Source organism: Propithecus coquereli, unplaced genomic scaffold (genome assembly GCF_000956105.1).
Source record: "Propithecus coquereli isolate 6110/MARCELLA unplaced genomic scaffold, Pcoq_1.0 Scaffold3, whole genome shotgun sequence".
Taxonomy (NCBI): Eukaryota; Metazoa; Chordata; class Mammalia; order Primates; family Indriidae; genus Propithecus; species Propithecus coquereli.
Genome location: NW_012148618.1, coordinates 5,038,687 through 5,053,055, shown reverse-complemented (window position 1 = coordinate 5,053,055; position 14,369 = coordinate 5,038,687). Strand labels below are relative to the sequence as shown.

At 40.7% G+C, this 14,369-nt stretch overlaps 1 protein-coding gene across 1 annotated transcript in view; it reads left to right on the top strand.

Moving 5' to 3' along the window:
• The window catches only part of RYR3 (ryanodine receptor 3), a 393,465-nt gene that overhangs the window by 44,575 nt on the left and 334,521 nt on the right, over positions 1-14,369 (top strand). The window contains exon 3 of the mRNA XM_012649115.1: positions 3,846-3,953. Coding sequence (XP_012504569.1) covers positions 3,846-3,953 — 108 coding nt within the window. The remainder of the gene's footprint in view (positions 1-3,845; positions 3,954-14,369) is intronic.

The window sequence follows — 14,369 nt, the reverse complement described above, 5'->3', positions numbered from 1 at the left end:
ATATATCCTATATTGCCTCAGAGCTATTGATGCTCTCACAAGATGTGTCACTGAGGCATGGTTACGTGCAAACTGGATGGATTAACAGCAGTGAAGGGGGCCTGTGACACTGGGAGAAGAAAGACTTCTTGAATAATAAGCAGAAGTCTTGAGAAAGGGGCTCAGCCAGGTGGGCGAGTGCTGAATGCAGTTTGTCCACAGCTGTAGCCACTGTCAGCAATATACTCCTGCATGGTCTTAGGAGACACAGAGTCTGTTCAAGAAGACTTAAGTTGAACACGTACTGTTCTTTGTACTGAGGATACCAATAGTACAATAAGACACAGATTTTTTTAAAGGGACCAATCTAGTGAAACAGACAGATTTCAATGCATCAAGAACCTTGCAAGCCAAAACAAACTGCGACTAACAGTGTAATGGAGAAGTGACTCTACGTTATGTGCTAGTACAGGCTGAGTGCCTGTTGCAGGGTACCAGATAGAGAAATGTTAAATGACTACAATAAAAGGGCAGCAGATTCCTACTAACCTGGATTCAGTAAGCCCCCCCCCCAAAAAAAAATATGCCATTACATAGATTTATGGAGTACAAAGGACACATAGGCTTTCCCTCCACTGTTTTCCACATGGTGGGGTTAAATGAATACTAGTTCCTGGCTTACCCAGGACCATGGCATCTCAAGGTTTTCTGTAGGACACTTGGAAATGTAGCGCTTCTCTAGGCTCAGGACAGGGCTGGGGAGAGTGATGAGGAGCTATTTCAGAACAGATGTCAACAGAGCCCTTCTCTCCGTGCTGAGAATCATCAAACACTCGCCCCATGCCTGCCAGGCAGAGTGACTGAGGCACAGGCTCCAGAGCACAGAGACAATGAGCTGGGCTCCTGAGGGACTTTCACGGCTGCAAACAAATTAGCTTTGATGGACGAGTGGCCTTTGCTCATTCTTCAGGAGTGTGGAGGTGTGAGCTCAGGCCAGCTCAGAGTTTAATTAAGGATGGCAGCTGGCATAGCAGGTCAGATGGCTCTGAGCTCTGAGCTCCATTCATATCACAAGTTGCTAGTTGTATTTTGTTTTTCTCCAGATATTCCTGTTGCCCTGTTCCCTTCCTTACTACTGCCCACGCGTTGTTCTGTGTGCTGTTGGAGTGGCGCGACCTTATTCCCAAGTAGAGAAAGTCCAGGCAGGGACTACACTCTAGAGGGAGAGAAACTAAACAGTAAGGAAACTATGTAAACCACTGGCAGGTATGGTGCTCCAATTTGAGGTGCTTCTTGCCCATGCACACCATCTCCCTGTTTAAACGTACCCATTCCCACTAGTAATAAAATCATGACTACCTGGAGACTTTCAATATCTGGAGGGAAGGGACAGATCTAATAACAGCATGCCTAGTGTCCATGTCATCTATTGGTGGTCTTCCATCAGCGTGGATGATGCTTTCCACGAAAACCAGGCACAAGAAGGAAAGAAAGCTGGCTGAGAATCCCACGATCTCATCTAAGGGCAGGATGTCTAGCACTTGGAGCTATGAAGGGTTCTATCTTAAGGAGAATGGAAGAAACAGGTTAATTGTAAAAGTAGGAATGAATGTTTGGCAAATAAGTTCATCAAAAAACAGCCTTTGATGTACCAGCTGCAACTGCAGATATTCCTGAATGGAAAATCTTCAAATCACATGCTCTAGTGAAGTAGAGGAGGAGGAAACAACTGAACCCTGGCTTTTATGCTTCCTATTCTGGGGACATGAAATCCAGGTAGGCTAAGAGTGATAGAAAAACCTCTGTAAAATCTCCTGAGGCGGCATCATATTCTGGGAGACTAAGGTTGGATAATGCATGTTTATGGCACAAGGTCTTTAGGGAAATGCTTTATCATATAATTGAATGCTATTTGTAATGATGCTAAATGTGCTCTAAAAACACTTCCTGGACATGAAGTTCTGCTCTTTGTCACAGCCGCCTGCTTGTTCAAGTCCCATACAAATGAGTTAATTACTTGCATCAGGAACAGACTTTGAAAACAACAGTGAAAAAGATATAAAATAAAGGCTATATTCCTTCTTGTGTTATAGTCTCTTCTTGGTTAATTATTTTAATAAAAAGAATTGGGCAAATTTCTGTAATGCCAGAATTCTAAGAAGACTAGATTTTTAGGGTTCCTGACCATAGGGACCTTGACTAGGAAAGTATTTAAGTAGAAAAGTACATAGTAGACAAGTACGTGAGAGTGTAAGTCACCCATAGGCAGTAGCCTTTGGGACAGGATTGCCTTTTCCTGGCTTAGGGCGTCTTAAAATGTCAATAAAGGAAAACTGTAGGCAGATCCAGCAGGTCCATCATCTTATTTTTGAGAACATTGAGGTTGGGAGGGGATGATGAATAAACATTTGAAAATTAAAAGGAACTTAAAGACGGCCAATTCCATTATCTTTATTTTAAAAATGAAAATGCTGACATCAGAGAGGTTATCTGAGCCTTAGTAGCAGGCTTGCTTTGGCTTTTAAATTGGAGCTCCATGGAAACAGCTTTACCTGTCTTGAAGTGTTTGGCATGGCTGCTGGTGACTTCTGGCCCTCATTCCACATTCCTGTTATTCTCGTGGTGTCGATGTCCTGCCAATATCATGTGGTACACAAAAGATGGGTATGCAAGGTGATCGCAAACTCTATTCCCAAGGAAAATGGTGCGTCATGAAACTGGACTGTAAGCTCCTGAAGAGCAATCGTTTTGTTTTATGTTTCTTTGCATCTTTTTCAATATTAAGCACTGCATTTTACATAAATGTAATACTTGAATATTTGCTGATCTAAGGTGTTCTAGTTGTCAAAAAATCTTTAATATTTTATTGATGACAGGAACAGTGTGGGGTTAAGTGCATAGAGTTTGGAGACAGACCGCCTGGATTTGAATCTGACTCAGCCAAATGTAACACTTGGACATGTGACGTAACTTCTCTATGCCTTAGTTTCCTTGATTATAAACTGGAATATTAATAGTCTCTATCTACCCTATCTTTATAGGGTAGTTGTGAGGATTAGATGAATTAATATATGCAAAGCACTTAGAACATTGCCTGACATAGAGAAAGTACTCATTGAGTATTAGCTATTACTAGTGAGTATGCAGAGAAGGCTGTCTTTATCTGTTGTTGAGAAACGTTCCCAAACAGGCACGAATTATCATGATGTTAACTGATCACTGTTAGCTGATTCTAATTAATTAGAATGATTGTTAGAGGAGTCATCAATTATTAAAGTTCTGGACATTTCTTTGCTCAAGTTATATTTATATGGCTCTTAACCCCCTCTATTGCTTATTTTTATACTGTAACATCCTGATTTTTCTTAACAAATAAATGATTCTCTGTTTTGATCACTATTGTCCAGAGCCACATTCTAGTCCTTCATCACCAGCTGCCTGCTTGTTCAAGTCCCATACAAATGAGTTAATTACCTGCTCATTTACAGATTACTGAGTGTGAGATCCCAGTGACTTTCTTCCTTTGGTGCCCCCAGACATGAGTGTAGGTCAGCCTTCCCTGCCTGTCCCTTCTGCAGCAGGGCTATGTGGGTGTTCTTTCATATGCACCCCCAGCCCTCCCTCAAATTGGTCCCAACATCTTGGTCACTGTTCCCTTGAGACTTGGGGCTTTTCTTCTTCTCATCCTTTAGAATCCAGCTTAAAACCCCTCTTAACTTGAATAAGCAAAAGCCACCTTTCTGCATTCCTACTCATCCACCCAGCTGTCATTTTGATTCACAAGCTCTTTGCCCTTGAGATGTTATTGTGTGACTGATCCCTAACTGACATGAGTAGGTTTCCTCATTCTGGCTTTATTTCCACAGTATATTCCTCCAGATCTCTGCGTCTGCAATTTTGTGCTGGAGCAGTCCCTCTCTGTCAGAGCCCTGCAGGAAATGCTTGCCAACACAGGTGAAAATGGCGGCGAAGGGGTGAGTACCTGAATTACGTCCTAAATTGGGATTGGGACACACCATAGCCTGAAAGTACGTTCTACATTTCATCCCTCCAGTTTTGAACTGGAAAATTTTAGGACGCTTGAGGTGATCCGTATGGAGATAGGAAATCTTTCTCCCTGAGTGTAGGTTCCTCTTATTGAGCAACCCTCATCCTGCTTCCTTTGGATTAATCAGCTTCCACCAGAAAACAGAGGAGACCACTGCTAATGCTGCCTGAGCAAGGGCATAGAACACTGAACCTACTCCCCTCTCCTACCCCAGAATTCACCAGGGAATGTGGAGAGACTGAGAGGGCCTTGGGATGGAGGATGCCTGTTGGGCAGTTTCTTTTTTCTTGGGAAGATCTCACTGGAGATTTATGACTGCCCTCAGGGAGCATAACCAGGTTGCAACAGTGTGAAGAGGATTTCCTCTAGAATTCAGACTCTTTGACATGTGCCCAGAACTTGATGGTTTCACTGATGATGAGCAAATACAAGATTGTCTTGAGTTTCTATTGTCAATAAAATGGTCCTTCAGTGTTTAAGTAAAAGAATGCTCTGTATCTCCCATGTAGGAAGTTCTTCGGGGTAAGACTTTGGCCAGATACTTCAGAATAATTTCTGACTCTTCCTTTCCCTAATGGCTCACTTTCCTTTATATCCATTTAGTATCAAGTACTTTAATTCTACTGCCTGAATATCTCCGATTCGACTACTTCTCCCCGCTCCCCCATACTCCATGAGCTGACTAAGCTCCACCTTCTGGTGGCTGCAGCTGCCTGCAAACTGCTTTGATTCCTTCCTCCTTACCCCCTCCTCCCATGTTTTCACTCAGCAGTCATAATGTTCTTTCCAAAATGCAGATCCAATTATTACACTGCCCTGTTTCAAAATCCTTTGTCTTCCCATCACCTTGAGATAAATTCCAAATTTTAAAATAGAACATAACGCCCGGAAGGACTTGGTGAGCCCTGCTCCCCTTTCCCAGCCCGTCTCTCATCACATCCCACCAAGCACTTGGTGTCCCAGCCACACCGAACTCCCCTCACTGCCTCAAACATGCCTCAGTTTGAGTCCCTTTTGCCTCTGATACTGCATATCACCTGTGTCCTCCACATGGAACAGATTTCCTCCTCCTCTCTTTCTTCCCTTATGTTAATATAATCCCTACTTATCCTTCAAGGAACCAGTTTAGGTATTAGATCAGTAGAGAAGCCTCTACCAATCCCACAAGTCTGTTGCTTGGGCAACGTTAAATACGTTTTCTATCATAGTTCATATCACTCTGTGCTGTAATTGCAACAGTAGCTATAGGAACAGCTGATTTTCATTCTCCTGTACTGGAGAGTACACTGCCTGTGGGCAGGAACTGTTGGCAGTTACCCTGTCACAGTTTATTCTTACTTGACTTGGATGAACTCATACGTAATACAGAAGTGTCTCATTTGTGGTAGAAGAGACAATGACCATGGAATCAAGAGAATCAGTGTTTACATGTTGGTCATCTTCCAACTCTCAATGTGATCTCGGGCATGTCCTCTAATCTCTTGGGGCCACAGTGTTCTCACCTATAAAATTAGGATGTCTAATTAGATCTCTAGGACCCTTCACACCAAATATTTGTGCTGCTTCACTCCTTTGGTTTAGAGTAATATGACAATATGCTTTAGTCAGATGCCTGGGACTAGCTTTGCTTTGTTACTTAGAGCATTGACACAGGTGAGATTTTTATTCATTAGCATTCCCCTCAATCCGGGTTCATTTCCCCTTCCCTGACCTCAGCATCCCATGTTTTCCACACACTTTCAAAGATTTCCAGTTTAGTGAAACAATTTTGTAGCTTGATCACTCTTTTTCCAAGTCTCATCATATACAGAAATCTTTGATGAGGGAGACCTGGTTGGTTTTAAATATCACCACTTTCAGTGTCAAGCAAAATCTGCTAGACTTAGCCTGTTTATGGCTCTAGGATAGAAATTTGGAAGATAGATACCATGTTAATTGGAGAATTTATTGGGTGTTCTCTTATCTTGTTTTGTTCAAAAAGTATATTTCATAGGAGTTATTTTTATCATTTAGCTTGAGTGGTTCAGGGTGCCCTAGAGATGAGAAAGTAAATTCAGAAGTTCTGCATTCTCCTTTGTTGCCAAAAACTTAATAATCTTAACTTGGTTTGTCTTAAAGAGGAATAAGTAATAATTCATTTTCCAAATAGAATGGGAAGACCACCTTAATAAAATTGAACCCTTAGTTTCAGAAAATATGAATAAGACCTACCTTAATTACCAGGCATGTTATAACAGAAGTTTATTCAATATAGGTATATATTTCAGGAGCCATCTATAATTTACAATGTTTAGAAACAAATACATTAAATCTTATTGGAAGAATTTACTCTTGTTGAAAACTGGAATCCAAAATAAATGATCCATGACATTTTTATTAATATCCATTGGATAACAAAAGTCACCATGTTGGGTCAGACTCTGAAATTTCATGTCATGTTGCCTTTTTGAGCTATTTTACCAAAGATAAGAGAGATCTAATAGTTATTTTCCATCTTGACACATTTATTACTGTTATTATGATTATTATTATTATTCACTAGAGATCTCAGAGATAGAGGGAAGAGACTTGAGAAGGGAAATGGAGCACAGATGGTATTCTTTGCAAATCATATTATTTTATTATTCATTGGTGGCTTTACAAAACATATACCTGGGCAGCAGCTTCAGGCACTAGAACCCTCTTGGAACTCTCTCACAATTCCATCTGGGCTCTCAGCCTTTAGTACGAGAAATACTATTTTTACATAAATCTCTTCAGTCTGATTGTTTTGCATTTCTGAAGTGATTACTGTGCACATTTACTATTAGTACTTAATTTGATTTTAAAAGCCAATATTCAGCAAGAAAGAAAAAGAGGAAAAATAAAAAAGGAAGTGAGTTACCATGACAAACCATAATGATTCTCTGGAGAGCCTGGGGATGTTTGAGTGGGACGATGCCTCTTTTGCATGCCATTCCATTCTGTTTGGAAATAGCTGTTTTCTGCTTTTAAATAGATATTACTTTCACTAATGATCATGACTGCCACCAAACCGGGATGCTGTGGAGAGTGTAATGTCTCCTTTTAGTCATACATTGGTTCCTTGTGTGGTGTTTGTTCACTGCTATGTAGCAACTGGACGTTTTAAAAAATGACTTCAGTTGTTTGTTCATTCACATGACGAGTGTACGGAAGTCTTTTGCAAGGAATTACAATTCTACAGCAATTTCTATTACTAACAAAGGAAACAAAGGTGCCCAGCCAAATTTAACAGCAGAGAGATTTTTTGATTACTGAAATGTTCTCAGCTACAGCCCGCAGCACGGGGGAGCCAGCTTTCTGCTGAGGAGAATAAATGAGGAGGAGGACCCGGGAGCAGAGAATGTTTGGTGCCTCTCAGTCTGTCCTAGCTAAGCTCATCCTTGGATCATTTTACCTCTGATCTAATCCTATCCTACTTTTATTCTGGGGAAAATTACCAAGGGATAGATGCTTGGCACCGTGGCCAATTTTGAAGTCAAATTGCTGCATACAAATATTATTTCCACATTTTCGATTGACTTGGTCCTATAGCATATGGAATGTCCAGCCACCTTCAGCAGGACATGAGGCCAAAAGAGATGTCACTGTCTCCCTCTAAGCCCTCAGTACCATCATCCTATAGAGATGACTATAAAGTTATAATAGAACAAGCAACATTTGTAGTGAGAAAAGCTCTTCAGGGTCAGGCAGATAGGTTTTCATTCCAGCCTATACTGGACCAGGTGACCTCCAGGGCAAACTATTTCTCCTTTCTGTGCCTCACTTTCCACATCTTCAAAATGCAGGCTACCTCATAGGACTGGGTGAAAATTAAATGAGATCAGTGCCTCCAACTGCCTGTGAGAATGGAAATACGTATTGGTTCCTCTCGTCATCTTTGGTCCACATCTTCTTGTCACACAGATCTTTTGGGAGTATTCAAACTGCCTCAAAGGAAGGAGAGTCCCATGCTACATGGCCAGGAGGCATGCTAAATGTTAGGGCTGCTATCTCCAAATGGGTTTTGACATAAACTGACATAATGCTTATGGCAGTGAAAGGCCTTGATTAACACAATTACCAACTGTACCCTTTCTGATAAGGTTTTCTCTAAAAGTTTGCTTCATCAATGTCAGACCTTTACAACTAAAAAAACCAGGTGAAATATAAATATAAGAGGAACTCATGTTATGGTTGCCAGGTTACTGTTATACTTTATCCATAGCCAGAACATATAAGATCGTGCTTAACTTCAGATGCTAAACTATCTGGTGTGGCTAATACACAGCCTTCTCGCTTGGATTGGGAAATGTGACCTGGAAAGATATTGTTTCTGCAAGAACCTTTATCACAGATGTCCTCACTGAGAAGTTCTTTGTTTTTCTGTATTATAATACCTAGGTGACAGTCCCATTAACTCTAAAAAGGAGCTTCGGGCTCCCTTGGTTTGCCCTTGTCTTTATGGTGGAGAATATTACAGCACAGTTGCTAGAGAAATGCACATGTGTGGTGTTGCACATTCGTCACATGTTACTGCTGCCTGACGATGACGTGCCCATGACTGCTAGGGGGTCATTTCCTGACATCACGTGACCAGTGAAGCATAGACATACATTATGCTGTATTCATGTAAAGGTCCTTACAGTACATGGTGTGAGAGACCTTGCAGCCAAGTTCAGGACATTTATTCATATGATAAAGTCAGAGAAAATTTGGTGACAGGTGGCAACATCATTAAAAAAGGATCTGCTAAAGATGCATCTACCCTGATACTGCTAGGTGATAAAACAAATCAAAGTAGATACTGATGAGGGGAATTAGAAGCCCCTTGTGTAAAGTCTGCAGTCTGGCTACGGCCACATTTAGAGATCTTGTGTGAACTCATCTAGAATGAAGAGGCTAATAGAATCCTGCCTCTTTCTTCCTGGGTCCCTGAGTTCCCATCAACGTTTCTATATCATAGCGGAGAACCGGGATGATAGAGACCACCATCATTCCACTGTAGCCTCTCACTCTGAAGTTTCTGTCTTCCCTTTATAACTGTCAGAGGAAACTCAGAATGAGAATTTATTTGGGCATATGTAGGGGAGGGAACAAAACTGATGGAGGAACTGTGTACATAACTTTAAATAAACTTCATCCCCATTTACATTTTTTTTAAATATTAGATTTTTTAAAAGAGAAATAAATCATTTTATGAGTCAAGTCTAAGAGTGGGCATTGATTATACTTCAGAATAGTTCAAGAAATCTTCTTTGCAGAAAAAGAACAAAGTCACTTATGCTCACATTGTGATGTCCTAGGTCTTGCCCATGTGTGCATCAAGGCCATACAGCCAGGGAAGCCGGGATGCACCAGGGTAGCCACACTCAGTGTTAAAAGTTCCTTTGTGCTGGTTAGTTAAAAGTCACTGCCTCAAGCTTGGTGCCCTCACTCAGGACCACCCATCCCAGTGCCAGTGCCTTTCAGGCTGTTAACCGTGGGGATATTCCCCCATGTAGCACCTAAATGGTAAGAGCAGGGCACTGCATCATTAAATTCTTAACTCACTTGACTTGACCTTGCTTTTTCTTTGGAAAGGGAAAAAAAAACACAACATTCTAGCTTGGGATGCTACTTTTTCCTTTTTTCAATCGGTGGCTGGTCACCCACACCTGCTGCAGAAATAGTATTTTTATATTCACAAAATAACAAAACTGTTTGGTAAAATTGCTCTTACATGCAAACACTTGTTGAAACCTACTCTTTAAAATCTGCCCGGTGTTAGAGTTCACCTTCCAGATTTACTCGTGGGAGGCAGCCTGTTTTGGTGACAGACAGGTTTAGTTAGATTTGTTCCTAATGTTGCTGCTGCCACCACCACCTCTGGGCTTCGGTTTCAGCATCTCCAAATGACAACATCACTTGGATGCAAATGTCCTTTCTCCAGTCTGTGATGGTCGTAGTGTACCAAGTTAAAATGGAAAAGTGTCACCACCTCACTTGTCTGGTGTGTCTCACAGGCTGTAGCCCATCACAGATTAGGTCTGTGGAAATGTTAGCCTGTTTATCTTAGCCATTATTCTTGAGACCTTGGCTCCCATATATTTAGCAGAATTTAGAGAATAAATGTGTGTGTTCTTTTTCTGCTTCGGTATGGACAAAGAAAGAGCATTTTCCAAAGTATATCCAAGATGGCAACCCTAAAGCACTAAATGTTCACTATGTAATTTTAGGGTTTTGTTTTTTTTTTTTTTTTTGAGTCATGATTTTCCTGTAAATTATCCTATGGAAGAATGTGGGACATATCCTGTATATTTGACAGGATTTCTTTCCTCAAAGAGCCAGGTATTATTGTGGGAAATTAAATATTATTGTAAACGAGAGGTCCCCAAACTAAGGTTTCAATGTCTTTCTTTCTCAGACCAAATTGTCATTAAACATGTGACTTTCCTCTTCCCCTTTCCTTCCCCCTCCTTACTTTCTTTCTCATGTTATGCTATGATTTTAGGATTTTATGCTGATGTAATGAATTTTAATGTTTTCTTGCTAATATTTATGAAGATATGTGTAAATAACTCATTTCATTTTTGTACTGGCCCTTTGGTGGCATGATTTTTAGTTAAAATGTGCCATCTGGAAGACCTTACTTCATGGTAAGAAAGCACCTTCTTTAGTATTAAAAAAATGATTGATCGATTGATTGATTATTTACAGTAATTCTGAGAAAAAGAAATCCCAAATTGCCTGATGTACTGACCATTTTTCTTAGGTGAATTTTCTTATATAAATGTAATTATGAAAAAGTGCTGCAGCCGGCTTAGAATGCAGCACATTGCTTGCTTATGGTTTCTTGATGACATCAGCACTATATTGGAAAAAGAAAAGAAAAAAGAAAAACAAGCTTTACATATATTTCCACTGTTAACTTCCAGCTAAGATAATAAAATATTTCCCAGGTAGGAAATCCACCCCCTTTATTCTCATTGGGTTTTTTTCTCTTAATAAGCATTGGTAGATTCCTTAAATAAGTTGAAAGCTTTCAGCAAGACCTGCACACACTAAAATATCCATTTACTGTTTTGTTTTTGATTTTGCTAGCTCAGTGACCTCTCCGAATGGGTATGTTATTCATTCCTTTGATATACATGTACTTTGCATGGACAACTGACTCCAGCTGTATTTGTAATGAAATGAGCCTTTCACTTGTGAGTGTTCAGGGCAGTTTCCATTCTTTGTGCCTCTGCAATTAAAAGAAGGAAAAAAAAAAACCACTACCGCACCTCACACTTCAATCTCGTGGAATTAGCTGTGGCTGCACACTTGGAAACTCGTTGCCAGGCAGCTCATTTTACTGCTGCTCTGCAATTAGGCTTGCCTATGGACTTATGATTATTTTTCCTTCAAGATGTTGAAAGTTGTTTTTAAAGTCTCTCTTCTTTCCTCCAAATATGGTCTAGATGGCCTGTGACCATAGGTTTCCGCTTGGTAAGATGACAGAAGTGTGCAGCCTTGCCTTCATGCCAGCTTCTCGATGCTTCAGAGCTCTTCCGGTGCTATTATGCAACTCCAGCTCTGCTACTTCACAAGGCTGGAATTCATAATAAAAATGGAAAAAGCTAGTTTGCTATTTTCCCTTTCTCTTGCAATATCCCCGAAGTGAACCAGCAGAAAAGTCAAATGTTAATTTCAACAGTTAAGAATAACCATTAAGGTTAACTAGCTTTTTACATTTCTTCATATGTTCAGTTAGAAGCCTTTTCAAGTGCAGGAACTCACAGAATGAATTTTGAAAGCTCCAGATTTTCTCAAATCCCCCCCTTCTCTGAATGTAGTGCTTCGGCTTTAGTGTACTTGCCTTTTCTTTGGTGAAATTGGCTTATTCTGAAGTTGGCACCTCATGTTTAAGATCAATATGCCTGTCTGATCCTGGTGGTGTTTTGCAAATGTGGTAACATTGAGCTTTGCTAATGTTACACAAACTCTGGAATTCTTTTTGTTCTTGCTGTGGACATCGGAATGCTTTGCTAGTATAGTCTTGTCATAATGATTCCCGCTATCTTAGTGAGCTTGAGCTTTGTCCCCATGGCTGGACTCAAGGTGTTTGTTTTTTGTTGTTGTTGGTTGTTTTTCACATTTTAATTCTAAAAAATTTAAACATTTTCATTAAAGTTTCTTGGGGGGTGAGAAGGGACTGGGGTGTCTAAGCTTTCTCTAGCACATTATATGTAGGTAAATAGTTTATTATTCAGAGGGGTGTTTTGATGAGAGCTTTGCTGAATGTTTTTAGAATAGCTTTAGTTGGGGGAGAGAAAGAGATAGGAAATCTGTAAAAACAGATTTCAGCTGCATTTTCGGGAACATGTTTTAATCCGAAACTGTAAGATATTTGAATTTAGGGGAAACCTTTTGTTTTCAGACAGCTGCTTACCATTCAAAAATGCAGCACATTTGGAATTTAAGAAATCCTAGGAGATCAGAAACCCTTCAGTTTATTTATTATACTTTCCCTTTGATCATGTAATTCACTTTTAATAACTATCAGAGTTTAAATTATATATTTGTAGGGAGAATGGAATGAACTAGAGCAAACTTCAACTTATTTCCATTTCATGAAAGTTTAATAAAAGCACCAATTTGGATATTCTGGTAAAGAAAAAATAACTTGATTCTAGAGAAACCCTGATCTCAGCTGGCGTTTTAATCCTTACTTGAGTAAAAACCCTGTGAAAACACCCCAACCCTGTGATTACCACTGTCTGGTGTTAGAATGGAAGAAGCTGAAATGGTGAAGTGGAATCAATGGAAAGAAAGCAGGAAGGAGAACAAGAAGCTTTAGGAGACCCGTGGTGTAAAAATGACTCCTGCTCTGCAGAGGGCTACAGTGGTCACCTGCAAAGTAAGAGGAAAGCTGGAGGCAGATGCTTCTGTTGTCACCTGGTGTCTCCTCCTGCAGCTAATACATGTACTTGGGCTTGTAGTGAGGTGGGAGATGGGGAAGGTGCTGAGCCTCCTTTCCGTGTTGCAAAATGTTGCTCTGGTGAGAGGGAGGAAAGTGCTGGGGTAGGCAGGAGCTGGACATTGTGGCCTTGTCACTGCCACTCTCTGGGTGGGCCTTATTGTCTCCATCTGCAAAATGTGGGCTCTGAACTAAATTAGTGGCTCCTAAACATCTGTCCCAGGACCAGTGTCTAACCATGATGAAGAATTCATAATCATCAGGAAAACTGGGTTTTTTAATGCCCTTACTATGTTATCAGTTTCGCTCCTGTTGTTGAAATTGTACTGGTTCTTGAACGTGTTAACTTGTAAGGCCTATTCTTGTATGTAGCTCGTGGATTCCACGTTCTAAGTAGTTTTGCCCAAACACGGGACACGTGTTTTGATTTAAAAGCTGTTGCTTTAAAAAAAGATTTTCTTAGTGAAACCCTGATAGTCAATGCCCTTGTTGGTTGCAGTTATTCACATCTCTTTTTGCAGATAACTCTAGGTCCCATCCCTGTGATGGATGGGAAGTGTGCTCCGAGTTTTGGGCACCAGTTGTGCCTCTTTTTGTTTTTGTTATTGAGCGAGAAACAGGCATTGGCACCAGCACGTTAATAAGAATCACCTGCTGCCATCTCAGTTAAGGACATGCAGCTGGGGGCGACGAGCCCCAGCCATTTCTCAGCTGCTCATCCTTGATAAGGCGGAGGGTGGAGGGCAGGAGAACCGGATGTTTCAAAAGAGTGAACTGAGAGCTGATCCGGCCTCAGTGAGGCCAGCACCACGAAGGTTTCCTCTCAAGAACAGCCTGTGGGAACTTGCTTCAGAAGGCCCTTCCTCTTGGCCAACCCCTCTGAGTCCTGTTCTCTGGGTGGGCATGGGGCCGGAGGTGGAAATTCATCGTGGAACCATTCTTGAAAATATCTGTTTTCATGTCTTTGATGAGATATTAGAAAGGTGAGTTGAATACATTGTTGTTTTTGTTTGTTTACTATGTACATATCTTTACAGCTTACTTTCTAAAGTTATAACTTGGTTTTAGGAATTTTCAGAATTACTACTAGGGTACAAAATTCTCCAGATTATTTTAAATAAATTTATTGATGTAAATAGTCTCAGGGTACATGGAATAATTTAACACAGTCATATAATTTGTAGAGATCGAATCAGTGAAAATCTCCAGATTTTGTTTTCCATGAGTACAGATAACTGAATTGTAATTGCCGAGGCATCATTAGTCAGTCAAGCAGAGAGAGCTGTGGTGCTGATCCCTAAAACCTGCCCCCCTGAGCAATACTATGGGCCTGGAAACAGTCTAAAGAGCAGCAGTCATGATTCTCCAACCCCAGGCAGTTGACATGGGTCACCAGGAGAA